Here is a 13564-nt window from a genome sequence, read left to right as displayed (position 1 = left end):
AATATAAATATATAATAAATAATATAAAATATAAATATAAAATATATTTAAAATATATTAAAATATATAAAATATATAAAATATAAAATATATTTTATAAGTATACATACATTTGAATAAATTATTTTAAAAATTAAGAAAAAAGATTCTTATCTACTAAAAATCCATCAACATCAAAAATTTTTTTTCTTAATTAAATGGACAACTTGATATCATCCAAAACATTAAGGTTTATATTCAGAATTCATATCGACATTATCAAATAGTTAGTATGTTGGAATTCAGGTCTGAAATTACTAAATGTAATTTATTAAAATCGAGTGAATATACAAATATTCAATGAAATACTAGAGCACTCGGGACATCTATACTCTATAACGCATGAGCAGAAAGTAAAGAATCGGAGAAGTAAACGCCGTCATGGCAACAGGAGAAAAAGAAACATGTTCAGCATGAATTCTATCATGCTTGTATCAAATACGCAAAGCCCAAACATTACTCTTTCACTGTTTTAACATAACATATGTATAGTCCATGTTACATATAATATATAGAATTTATATAGAAATAAAAGCATGCATAATAAATTCGGGCCTATAAATCACAAAGTATTCGATAATTAAATACAAAAGTAATAATTATTCAAATTCGACAAAAAAATATCAAAATCTTTTTTTTAAAAAGCTTTATGTCACTATGACATTTCAAAAATCCGAAACATTCTTCTCATCATAGTTTTATAAAATCAAAACTAAATTTAAAGTAGCTTGTTTATCTCTCGAGAAATTCACCAATTTCGACAGTTCAGGAAGATAAAACATTTTCGTTATCATAACTTTTTAAAACTGAATTTAAAATAGATTAACAAGAAGAAGATCCTGATGTAAGTCTACAATAATCACTGCAAAGAATGCAGTGATCGCAAGTTGTTGAGATTGTAGACACAAACGGTTAGCTCATCGTTGTTTAGCATGATTGTCATTCTTAACAATCCCGCATTAACGCAAAGGAGACGTTAAAAAGAATTGTGTGTCTCGAATTATGGACATTAATCGCGCAACGACGAAATAACGAGATCTCGCATTACTTACATAAATTCGTCAATCGATTCCCTTTTTTCCTGCCCTTTCTTTTTAGCGGAATTATTTGCTAAAATGGCCAGCGACAAACGCAATGCAACACGCATATCGATACGCCTATGTATATACATTGTTTCACCAAGGGGCGTTAAGTTTTTTTAATGATACGAACAAGATGTCGTTAATCATTTGAGTGAAGAAACAAGACACGAACCGCGGACGAGCCAGGACCAGCTGTCCCATCCGCCATCGACGTGGTACTCACATAGTAGTGAGTACTCACCACGAGACTTTACTGTCGGAATTACCACATACAAAGGTTCTCAATCACAACGCTACGATCACAATACGATGCACAATAAAGTAAATACACAGCTCATATAAGAGAGAATTCATTCACGGACGCTACCGATTGGCCACGCATACCGTCAACCGCCTCCTGCCAATCGCGCGGCGCTGCCGTTAGGTGATGGCAGTCTCGATCGCGTTAAGTATCTCGAAAACATGAACGTTCCCTTCACATCTATTTGTACCAATTTGTTTAATTTGAATCAATTTTAATATCGGTTCAACCAATTCACTTTTTCTAGTTCAAAATATAAAAAAGAGAAGAATAAGTTGAGTCGAGATTAAAGTTAATTCCGATTAACTTATCAACAATTCATCAGAATTATTCACAAGTTAATACATAATTCTATTATAATCCAATGTTTGTAATTTAAACTTTTTATCTGTTCTTAATATCATTCATTTCTTCTTCATATAAATTAATATTAATATGTAATTATATAAATAAAATAGCATCATAATTTCTTAGAAATATGATTGTTATATTCATATATTACATATATTATATAAGCGCGTAAACATATATATATAAACCAAATTAAAAAAAAAAAACAATCCTGTGGAGAATATATATCCCCCACAAATACGTTTGTTAATTATCAAACGCTTTCAAATTTACGTTTTCTCCGGGTTTATAATCACGTGTTTGCAAACTTAGTAGAAAATACTATAATTCTCTTTCCCTTAATATAGTTGTATACTAAAAACATAGTCTTCGTGTCCTTTCAACATATATATTCAAAAATTACAATATAACTGTAAACCAACTTATGTAGGTGGTTACACTGATTATATCTAACTGATAAAAAAGATCTCAATTGTAACTAGAATACGCAGCTCTTTTGATACGTTGCAGTACTGTCCCTCCTATACACTCCGCTATGTAAAGCTATTGACACAGTTATTCAGTAGAATTTATTATAATTGTGAAACGACTAACATGAATGCTTTGAACGCTATATAACTCTCATCGCAATAATATCAAATCGCGTTAATTAAGCAACAACTTTAAGACGGAGGACACTGTATTCTTCGAACATCGCCTTCCGATTGATTATCACTGTCCTCGGATGAGCTATCCATCGAGGAGTCATCAAAGTGATAATCATCGTCATCGTCATCTTCTTCGTCTCGATTTGGAGTCTCGAGTCCGTAACGCGTATAAAGATTCTAAGAAAAACACGATAGAATAGTCAATTTTTCGACATCGACAAAAGTGCCCGATATGTATTACTTACACGTACTCTCTCTCTATGACGGATATGTCTCAGTAAAATCCAAAGTAATTGGCCATCGAATGAATCAGGCACATTTTCTTGCTTTCTATTCCTTGCATTGGACTTGACACACTTGTGAAAAAAAAATCAGAACACATGAATCATATGTTTATTGAAATGTAATTAGTCTAATTAATTTTTCTTATTTCAGGAACGCGCGCGCGTGAAAAATTATTGTTAAACGATATGATAAAATAAAGAGAAATACAAGAGAGAAGACATTATGGAAAGAAATTTTTGTATTTACGTACATTTGCGAATGATTTCATCACCGGAGGTTCTCCACATGAAGGTACCCATATCTTAACATCGTAATCTAATCCACTTGTCGCGAGGATGGGAATATGTGGGTGTCCCTCTAAGCAATTTACCTATAAATTAAATTTTAAAAAAGATCGCTATTTTTTTTCTACACTTTGAAAAAAAAAATTTGTTTTTCATCGAATTTATGAAGTGTGGAAACTCACAACTCCTTGCTTGTCTCCTGTCATCCACTGTACAACGGCTTCCGTATTTTTATCCCAAATGAATATATTACCGCAATCAGATCCAGATACAATATACTCGCTTTTAGGACCGAAGAAATTGACTCCCTTTACTGCAATCAAGTGACACAGATGACTGCAATATCAAATATTAATAAATCGGAATTACTGTCGCGAATTAAAAGAGATATAAAGAACGATTTCCAGAAAGAAATCTCTCAACACAAAAAACAAATTAAAGTGCTTCACTGAATCCTATTACTGTTAGTTTTTCTCTGTTGAAACGTGGACAAAGAAAAGAGATAAAAAATCTAGAATGGAAAGAATAGAATACAATAATATAATTGTATTTTACGCAATTGCATATTACATACCAGTTGCACTATTTCTATGACCCTGATATTTATGAGCGTAATCTACATGTGAAGACATTAATCTATCAAATAGGTAGATGTCTTCGTCATTGTATGATGCGAGAATTTCTGTTCCATTGTGATTATATACAGCACACGTTACATGCGCGTGCTTATTCCCTGTCTGAGACATTTAAATTACATACATAAAATTAAACACATGTAAAGAAAAACAAGTCACATTGTTTTATTGTATTAAGTAAATTTTTTCATTAACAGGATTGTAATACAACGTACCAAATGATCGGGGCATAGCTTATAAAGTGATGTCGAAACTTTTCGCCGATCATATACTCTCACATAATGGGAACGGCCGCCGACACAAAATTCATTACTATTAAAAGGATTAGAATGTATACTGAACAGTTGCACTTCTGACGAACCTTCCTTTACTACAAGTAATCTATGGATAAAGAAATATATATATATTATACGAAAAATTAACATATGTAAAAATACTGTGACCAGACATAACGAATAAAAAAATGAACATATATATTTAAATTTCTTAATCATTTTTTCATCATTTAAATTTTTTAATGACTTACTTGTTTGGTTTGCTCTCCCGAATGTCTATGGAGAATACTCTTGCATCTTCTCCAGCAGAAAAAACTACATGTGGTGTTTCAGAATGCACAGCCAATTTGTGCGATGGTCCACGATGCGCTGCCAATTTCTTCGATGTATCATGTTCAAGATCCAACAAACGTACTTGACCATCTCTAGCACAAGTAACCATAAGATACTCTACATCTAATGGCAACCACTTGGCCTAAACAATTAGAAAAATAAGAAAGATAAATATAATTATGTAGATAACTAATAATAATAAATCTTTATAATTGATGAAATACTCTAATCGCAATGCTGTAACTATAAATATATATAAGTACATACTTGAAACATATTACTTGTATGGCCACTCATAAACCAGTGACGTTTTTTTCCTACAGCCCAATCCCAAATAACAACTGCTAAATCATCAGAGGCACTGGCTAATAAATTTCCTTTTTGATTGAAATTTAAGGCATTTACGCAACCCTATAAATAATCAAATGTTAATATATACCACTAAATAATCATTAAAAAATAGCCTAGCAATAATTCTATAAAACATCATATAGCTCAATGTGCAGCGTTTATAAGATGAATAATTTACCTGATGCTCGTTAAGATTATACATAAGCTCAAGTCGTTCTACTGCATGTAAAGAACCATAGAATCTTCTTTGGAATAACGGATTGCTACCTATTTGCCGATTTATCACTTCCGGTACAATACGCCAATTAGGAGGTGGTTTCTCTATTTTTAGGCAATGAGGTATTTCTTCGTCCTCATCCTCATCTTCCTCTTCTTCATCCCATTCATCTTCATTAGCTCTCCATTCATTCGAGTCGGCTGTTCATAATTTACAATTTTACATCTTACCAAACAAATAGTGCATTAAAAAAATATAAATACCTCTTTCGTCTTTATATCGATCAGATTCGTCATTGGGCGTTTCTGATCCTGCTCTATGAGTCTCTGTATTTCTATTTGATGTTTCATTCTGAGTCGAATCATTTTTAGTACTGGCAGATGCAACATTTCCTAAAATTATAATTATTTCCATGTATATAATTTATACATAATTATTAGTATTATCAAATATAATTATTTAACATTATTAATATATTTTTGTGAGCTTATGTATTATTCAACAAGACTTTTCAAATATAGTTATATCACAAAATTATAATTAATAAATACACATATCATTATATAAGAAAACACAATTACCTTCATCTGCATCAGGAATGGGAGTTTCTCTTGTTACTTCACTAGATAAGGTATTGCTAGAACTATCATCATTATCGCTTGTTATATTTCGTCTCTTACGATAATTTCGCTGTTTCACTTTTGATTTGTTCCTTTGAAACGTCATTGTATCATCATTTACGTTTCCAGTACTGGTGTTACAAGCATTTTTATTTAATTTCTGCCGCTTACTAGAATCTTCATCTGAACTATCGTCTGATTTTTCTATCGACGTGCCACTACCGGCATGTACTTGACCTTTAGAGATACTTCTTTTGACTTTATTCTGATCTGTGTATAATGCATTTGCTTCATTAGTACAAGAAAAAGATGGACTATTGTCTTGCGAAGTAGTTGCTTCTGATACATCAACCGAATTAAAATTGGTAGCACATAAGATTTCTTTTAACACATCATTGGTTTTGTCGCATTTATCAGTTGTTATCTTAATTTCATCTTCTGTACAAAGTTCCATAGGCTCGTTTGCTTGTTCATTTTGCATAGATCCACAAGCGAAATTATTATCAAATCCGACTATATGACTAGCGTCTTTTGAAATGACACTGCTGTTGGATGTAACACTAGAACTGTTTACATTCGTTGAGATGTTTGAATCTTCTAAAGAATTTGATTGCACTTTCCTAGATTCCTCAGACTCCTTGATGTCAGGAAATTTCACCTCAGAATCATTATTGACATCATGTATGTTATTTTTGGAGTCCATTTTCGAGATTTTAGATATATTCCTTTTGTTTATTCAGAATGTCAGCAATCATCCCTTCAAAGAGGCACAATCTGCAGTTGCAACATATCCAATGTTTATCTAAAAAGTGATGATTATAAAAATTTATATAATAAATAATAAGAAATCTCTTTACATATTACAAACTCATTATATATAAAGGATGTATATATTTAAATAAAATATTAATTTATGTATATATGTATACTTTATATATAATAAATATATTTTATAAGTTTGCATACATTTGAGTAAATTATTTTAAAAAATCAAGAAAAAAAATCCTTATCTACCCGAAATCTATCAACATCTATCAAAAACTTTTTTCTTAATTAAATGGACAATTTCATAGCATCCCAAACATTAAGGTCTGTATTCAGAACGCATAATGACATTATCGAATAATTAGTACATATAGTCCACATTGCACATAATTTATATAAAAATAAAAGCATGCATTTATCAATAAATTCGGGCTTATAAATCACAAAGTATTGGTATTAAATACAAAAGTAACAATTATTTTAAACTCGACAAATAAATATCAAGATTTTTTTTTAAAAAGCTTTACGTTACTATGACATTTCAAAGAGCCAAAACATTTCTCGTCAACGCTTTAAAAAATAAAAACTAAATTTAAAGTAGTTTATTTATCTCTCGAAAAATTCACCGATCTTTCAAAAAGATAAAACATTTTCGTTATCATAACTTTTTAAAGATAAAATTGAATTTAAAAGATTAACAAGAAGAATCCTGATGTTAGTCTAAAATGTAAATCATTGCAGAAAATTGCAAATTGTGTATCGAGGTTGTAGACACTAGCTAGAGGCTAGCACAACATCGTCGCTGATTTAGTACAATCGTCGTTCTTAACACAATCCCGCATTACCGCAGGAGAGAGCATTACCGCAGAAGAGAGCATTACCACAAAAAAAGGGTTGTGAATTATGGACATTAATCGCGCAACGATGGAATACGACGAGATCCCGCATTACATAAATTCGCCATTCGCATTCCGATCCCCTTTTTTCCTGCCCCTTCTTTTTAGTGGAATTATTTACTAAAATGGCCAGCGACGTACGCAATACAACATGTATATCGACACGGCTATGAACATACAGAGTTTTACCAATGGACGTTGAGTCTTTTCGATAATACGAACAAGACGTCGTAGGTCGTTTGAATGAAGAACAAGACACGAACCGCGGACGAGTCAGGACTAGCTGCCCTGTCGACGGAGTACTCACCTCGAAACTTTCACTGACGAAACGCGGTCTGGCCACACACAAAGGTTCCCAATCACAGCGCTACTATGATCACAATACGATGAACACACGGTAAGGTAAATGCACAACTCATAATCCCCGACACCCCAACCGAGGCTGCGATAGCTACTGACATAATGAATATAGGGTGCGTTTCGAATTATACATGAAGCGCATGTATCGTTTTATTCTTCTTTATTATTTGGTGAACAACAAGGACAAATGATGCATCATGCGCTTCATGCGAAATTCGGAACGCACCTATAGTGGCGGGAATTTAAATCTGTTCTTTGTGTCTGAGTTAAACTAATATATATACATAAATATAAATAAATATATTTATATATAATAATTAACGTTTAATAATATAATTAATGTTTAATGAGAGCCAGATAATAAGTTTTAATGAAATCCACTGCAATAACAAAGAACAGGTTTTTTTCTCGATTTTAGTAATAGATCTTGTCGCGTCAAAAAAAACGCGAAAAGAAAGAAGAAAGATAAGACGTTACAATCAATCAGTTGTTCCAATGGGATTCATTGTCAGCGAAGAGACCGCCAATTGGTCGACGCGAAAAATTCTCCACAATTATGTTTCAAAATTCATTGCCAGTGATAAAAATCTACAGAGAACAAGAATTTCAACCTAGAAGAATCAGAAATCATGTATTCTGGAATACACAATTTATGATAGGTTGAAATTCTTATTCTCAGTTCTCTATTCCTTTTATTGTGCGGAGTCCCTTACTGTTACAGAAATTTTATGTGCGACAGCACTTACCCCCTATTATCTGTAATAGATTTTTAAGCCTTATAATGTAAAAAAAGTGTATTTTTCAGAAAAAATTCATGTTGAAAGCAAGAAATTACTTGATTAACATGAAACTGGATACTTGGGGGTTTTCGGAATCGCTGATTACGAATCTGACCTCAGGTTTTCAAAATTCAAAATGGCAGACAAAAAATTTAAAAATTAGTTCTATAAAATGGGGTCAAGATTTTTTAGATCGCTCATTATGAATCTGAAGTCAAAATTTTTTAATTTTTTGTCTGCCATTTTTAATTTCGAAAATCTGAGGTCAGATTCGTAATCAGCGACTTAATCACCTCATTTTACAGAACTAATTTTTTAATTTTTTAAAACACCGAGTAAAAAATTTCAACTGAATTCTACGTAAAAAAAATGTGTGCCTCAAAGGATTAAATCTTAATGACACGCAACTTCGACACAATACGTTCTAAATTCTAAAGTATTACAAACTGAAAATAGTTAATTACATAACAAAATTTTATATGCAACTTTTTAGTCGCTGTGCGCTTACTCAGCAAAAAATCCCTGTATTCAAGTCTTCGTAGAATTATCAAAAAATTAAACATATTGCAACCTATTATAAAACATGTATTTCTCACTTTCTTCTCTCTTATCACAATCATATACAATATCAAAATGTAGTCTTCGTGTTTGTTCAATGTTCAAAAATTGTAATGTACAATAGCAAACTTATGTGTACAATTCGTCTCTAATTATTTCCAGTTCATATAAAATATTAATCGTAACTAAAAAAACGCAGTTTCTTTGATACATTGTGCAGTGCTGTACATTCCATAAATTCTGCTGTGTAAAATCCAATAAAAATAATTTACAAGCCATTCACACTATTTAACATTAAAAAAGAAAAACAGCAAATGTAAGTACAGTATAAATGATACGCGATTAAAATATTTATTATTAAATGATTTATATTTTTATTTCCAATTAATTCACTATTTTATTTGCGCATCAATTATTGAACTATATTTATTTGCCATTTTTCCCTCTAATTATGAAAGAATATCTAGTGTGTATGCTGTATAATTATTATCAATAATATCAAATCGCATTTATCAAATCATAACTTTAAGACGGAAAATACTCTATTATAAAAATTTGAATATCGATACGATTCCCTAACTTAAAAGCAACAATAATCTAAGAGCTCGAGGGAATAGGCGCTGTTCAGAACGCGCTAGTTGTTCAAAAAAATCTCGATATACAAAAAATCGATATACAAATTAAATTTATCGAAAAGACGACAGAATAAACAATACTCATTATTATATTTCTTTTATTGAATACTATATTGTTTCAAAATATCCTTGTCTCCCAATTGACTATCATTGACGTTTATTTAGCACCATCAATAAGTCGTCGGAATAATAGTCATCGATATTGGAGATATTATGATCGAAAAGATAATTTGGGTCGGAGAGATAATAATCGTTGTTGCCTCCTTGGTTTCCATTCACGAAACTCCTCAAATTCTAGAAAAGTCACAGAATAGTCAATTTGATATCGACAGATTTATGATATATTACTTTTATGAATTTTCATAACAAAAATTTTGTAAAGTAATCAGAAGAAGGAATCGTTTATCTTGCTTTCTACTCCTCACACTGAACTTGACGGACTTGTAAAGAACAGGAAACTGTTGCATGAATAATTTTATGATTTAGCAATACAATTAGTCTGTTGTGTTTAACTTAATACATTGCTTATTTTAGGAATTTTTGTGCCAAAAATATTATTTATTAATTATATTGTAAGATAAAGCAACAAAAGAAACGCAAAAAAATTATATACAAATGATTCTTATCTATACCTTCATTCTTGAATGTTGATTGTGCCGGAGATTCTCTGCTTGAAGGCGACCACATCCTAACATTGGATCCATATGTCGTCGCAAGAATGGGAATATGCGGATGACCCACTAAGCAACTTACCTATAAATTAAATTTAAAAAAGTTTAAAAAAGTTTAAAAAAATATGATATGCATAAACTACAAAAAAAAATTATTTATCAAATGTACGAAATAGAAAAACTCAACTCTTTTGCTAAAAAATGTATGATTGCTATCGTACAGTGGCAATTGCTGTACACCAGCTCCTGTATCCTTGTCATAAATGAATATATCACCACAATTGGATCCAGACATAATATATTCACTATTAGATCCGAAAAAATTAATTACCTCTACTGTAATCAGAACACATGAACGACAATACTTAATATCAACTATTAATAAAATAGAATTATTTAAAGCATTGCTTTCAAACATATAGACGAATTTCAAAAGATAAAATCTGTTCGCGTTGCTTGCAATTTTTGCACTAAGTATCTTCTCTTCTTTCGTTTTCTTTCTCTTCAACGCGTGAATATATATTTATTTCACTTTAAGGGCAAAAATTTTTCCAGATTTCAAGCAACGCGAACAGACTTATATACATAAAAAAATTGTTAAACAAAAATCTCAAAATAAAAATTAATTAAAAAGTGAATATTGTTATTTCATGTTTGTTTTTTTCTCTTGAAATATACATAACATAAAGAGATCTAAGAATAAAAAAAATATAAAGTCGAGAGTATAAAATACAATAATGTAATTACATTTTATACGAAACTTTTTCACGTGCACAGACTGAAATGGAGGTTTTTCGTACATATGTTTCCAACTTTCTTCACATGACTTATTGATCCACATTGATTTATCAAATAACAATATACTATCAAAATTGCACAATGCGAGAATTTCTGTTCCATTATGATTATACATAGCGGTTCTTATAAACGGGGACTCATTCTAAACAATTTCAATTACATATGTAAAATTAAAACTCACATTAAAAATAAGCAAATACTATTTCTTTAAGTATTGATAAATTTTTAAGCAATAGGATTGTAACAAACCAACGTACCATGTCATATCTGGACCACAATTGATAAAGCGGCTTTGAAACATTTCGCCGATCATACACCCTCACGCAGAAAGAATCGCCACTGACGCAAAATTCATTACTATTAGAAGGATTACAATGTATACTGTATAGACTAATATTTTGATCTTCTCTTACCACAAGTAATCTATGGATGAACATAAATATATGATTACGTTTATACGGATCGATTTATGCCAAAGTTGTAACATCAATGTTAGGAAACTGATGAATCACTAATTCTATTATTCAGAAGAACAATTATGATTGACCAGTTTTATAACATCGACTTTATAACTTGGTAAACGTCTATATTATAAAAGATATATATATATATAAGTGTTACAAAAAAAAAAAATAAAAACACCTTTATTATGTAACTCAAAGCTTAGTATTGCGAGTATATAAAACTTGTTTTTACTAACGTAGATTAAATTTAATCTTGATTCAACTTATTTTTTCTCTTTTTCTAATCCTAAAAAAAGAAAAAATATAAGTTGAACCGAGATTAAAATTAATCTACATTTATAGAAACAGGCATTAAGTCCATTGCAAACAATGTAAGAGTAATTTTAATTTCGGTTTAACTTATTTTCTGTTTTTCTAATTCTAAAAATTAGAAAAAGATAAACAGTAAATTGACCGAGTTAAGTTAATCTTAATTGAATCGAGCCGTAATTGTCATATCCAATGATTTAGGATACCAAATTACGAGATTAATTGGCATATATACATGGGACGATCCCGCGCTACATTTCGCATACATTTAGCGGCAAACAATATGACGACTCTTGATACAAACATTAATATTATATAGATATTTTGCATGCTATAAACAAAGAGTATATAAAAAATATAACTATTACACATTTGAACTTTTTAGTAACAATGAACTCACTCATTTGGAGTATTTTCTCGGATATCTATGGAAAATACTTTTGAATCAATTCCAGCAGAAAACACCACATAAGGTGTTTCAGGATGCACAGCCAAAGTTCTCGTTTTATGAAAATCCATTATCAGTTTCGATGCATTGTGTTCAAGATCTAATAAACGTATAGTACCATCAACATCACAAATGACAATAAAATTTTCCACGTCTAATGGCAACCATATGGCCTAAACGCATACAATTAAAATAAGAAGATTAATTAGAAAAGGAAAAATATAATTAAATCAAAATAACTATTACAAAATATTCTAATACAATACTTTATGTATAAGTACATACTTGCAATATAAAGAAACAATTAATCGTAAAACAGTGACGCTTTTTCCTTATAGCCCAATCCCAAATAGAAACAGAATTTCTACACGCACTCACTAATAAATTTCCTTTTTGATTGAAATTTAAGGCAGTTACGAATTTCTATAAATAACAATCAAATGTTAATACATATCACTAAATAATAATAAAAAAATAAAGTATAATGTATGATCCTAAGATAATACATATAACATTGTAAATATATAGTTTAAGGGATTCTCCTCTCCATATGTTGTCAAGGTCATGACCCTGAGTGACCTTGAGAAAGTTTTAACCATCGGACGTCACTCGTAAAATAGAAATATTCTATTTTAAAGTGTATTTTACGTTTCATGCGAAGTGACTCCCATCCCATTTCCCTCCCTGCTTGAGGGCGCATGACATTCTAAAGAATATATAAGTGAAAGTCATCCCCAAGCAGACAGGGAAGTGGGATAGGAATCAAAATTTTCATTTTATATAGCAAAAATGTCACGTTGTTTCTTAAACTTCTTTTGTTTATAATTTTTTAACGAGTGATGTCTGACGGTTAAAACTTTCTCAAGATCACTCAGTTATGACCTTAATAATTAACAATATGTCAAGATCAAGATGATGAGAGGAGGGTTCTCCTAAACTACATATTTACCCATTGTATATAACTCAATACATTTACAAGGTGAAGAATTTACCTTATCATTAAGACTATACATAAACTCGAGTCGTTCCATTGCAAGTAAAGAACCATGAAATCTTCTTTGGAATAACGGACTATTACCTATTTGCCGATTTGTCACTTCCGGCACAATGCCAAACCAATTAGGAGATGATTTTTTTATTTCTAAGTAGTTAGTAGACGGTTTCTTTATTCCTAAACAATATACAGAAAACATTTGTTTGTTCTTATCCATATCTTTCTCTTTCTTCATCCAACTTAGACTCATTAGCAATAGAACATTCGTCTAAGTCAGCAGCTATTCAAAATTTAAAATTTTACATTTTATTAAACAAGTGCAAAATTTAAAAAATATAAAATACCTCTTTTGTCTTTGTATTGATCAGATTCATCATTAAACATTTCTGATTCTGCTCTGCTAATCTTTAAACTATTTGATGATTCTTTCTGAACTGAATCATTTTCAGTGTAAGCAGATGCAACAT

At 30.6% G+C, this 13564-nt stretch overlaps 2 protein-coding genes across 10 annotated transcripts in view; both read right to left on the bottom strand.

Moving 5' to 3' along the window:
• Positions 1 to 1944: 1944 nt before the first annotated feature.
• Positions 1945 to 7490, bottom strand: LOC108687193 (DDB1- and CUL4-associated factor 8-like). Of its 6 annotated transcripts, none has more exons than XM_018192845.1 (12): positions 7389 to 7490; positions 5382 to 6222; positions 5064 to 5192; positions 4762 to 5000; positions 4500 to 4643; positions 4151 to 4374; positions 3840 to 4005; positions 3564 to 3726; positions 3172 to 3302; positions 2956 to 3075; positions 2666 to 2776; positions 1945 to 2597 (listed from the first exon to the last, which is right to left on the bottom strand). In XM_018192845.1, the coding sequence occupies exons 2-12, from the start codon at positions 6121 to 6123 to the stop codon at positions 2436 to 2438; spliced, it is 2331 nt and encodes a 776-aa protein (XP_018048334.1). In that variant the 5' UTR covers positions 6124 to 6222; positions 7389 to 7490; the 3' UTR covers positions 1945 to 2435. The 6 variants fall into 6 exon arrangements, with proteins under 6 accessions (XP_018048334.1, XP_018048340.1, XP_018048338.1 ...); XM_018192851.1 differs by having other exon boundaries at positions 2672 to 2776; XM_018192849.1 differs by lacking the exon at positions 7389 to 7490 and adding an exon at positions 7261 to 7362.
• Positions 7491 to 9495: 2005 nt separating this feature from the next.
• The window catches only part of LOC108687194 (DDB1- and CUL4-associated factor 8-like), a 5773-nt gene continuing 1704 nt past the window's right edge, over positions 9496 to 13564 (bottom strand). For all 4 annotated transcript variants that reach the window (XM_018192853.1, XM_018192852.1, XM_018192854.1 and 1 more), the window contains 9 exons: positions 13442 to 13564; positions 13096 to 13274; positions 12389 to 12526; positions 12056 to 12276; positions 11140 to 11305; positions 10832 to 11024; positions 10272 to 10420; positions 10046 to 10166; positions 9496 to 9707 (listed from right to left, as the gene is read on the bottom strand). In XM_018192853.1, coding sequence (XP_018048342.1) covers positions 9625 to 9707; positions 10046 to 10166; positions 10272 to 10420; positions 10832 to 11024; positions 11140 to 11305; positions 12056 to 12276; positions 12389 to 12526; positions 13096 to 13274; positions 13442 to 13564 — 1373 coding nt within the window. In that variant the 3' untranslated portion in view covers positions 9496 to 9624. The remainder of the gene's footprint in view (positions 9708 to 10045; positions 10167 to 10271; positions 10421 to 10831; positions 11025 to 11139; positions 11306 to 12055; positions 12277 to 12388; positions 12527 to 13095; positions 13275 to 13441) is intronic.

Source organism: Atta colombica, unplaced genomic scaffold (genome assembly GCF_001594045.1).
Source record: "Atta colombica isolate Treedump-2 unplaced genomic scaffold, Acol1.0 scaffold200, whole genome shotgun sequence".
NCBI lineage: Eukaryota > Metazoa > Arthropoda > Insecta > Hymenoptera > Formicidae > Atta > Atta colombica.
Note: the sequence above shows the minus strand (reverse complement) of the source record. Positions and strands in the feature narration are given on the sequence as shown.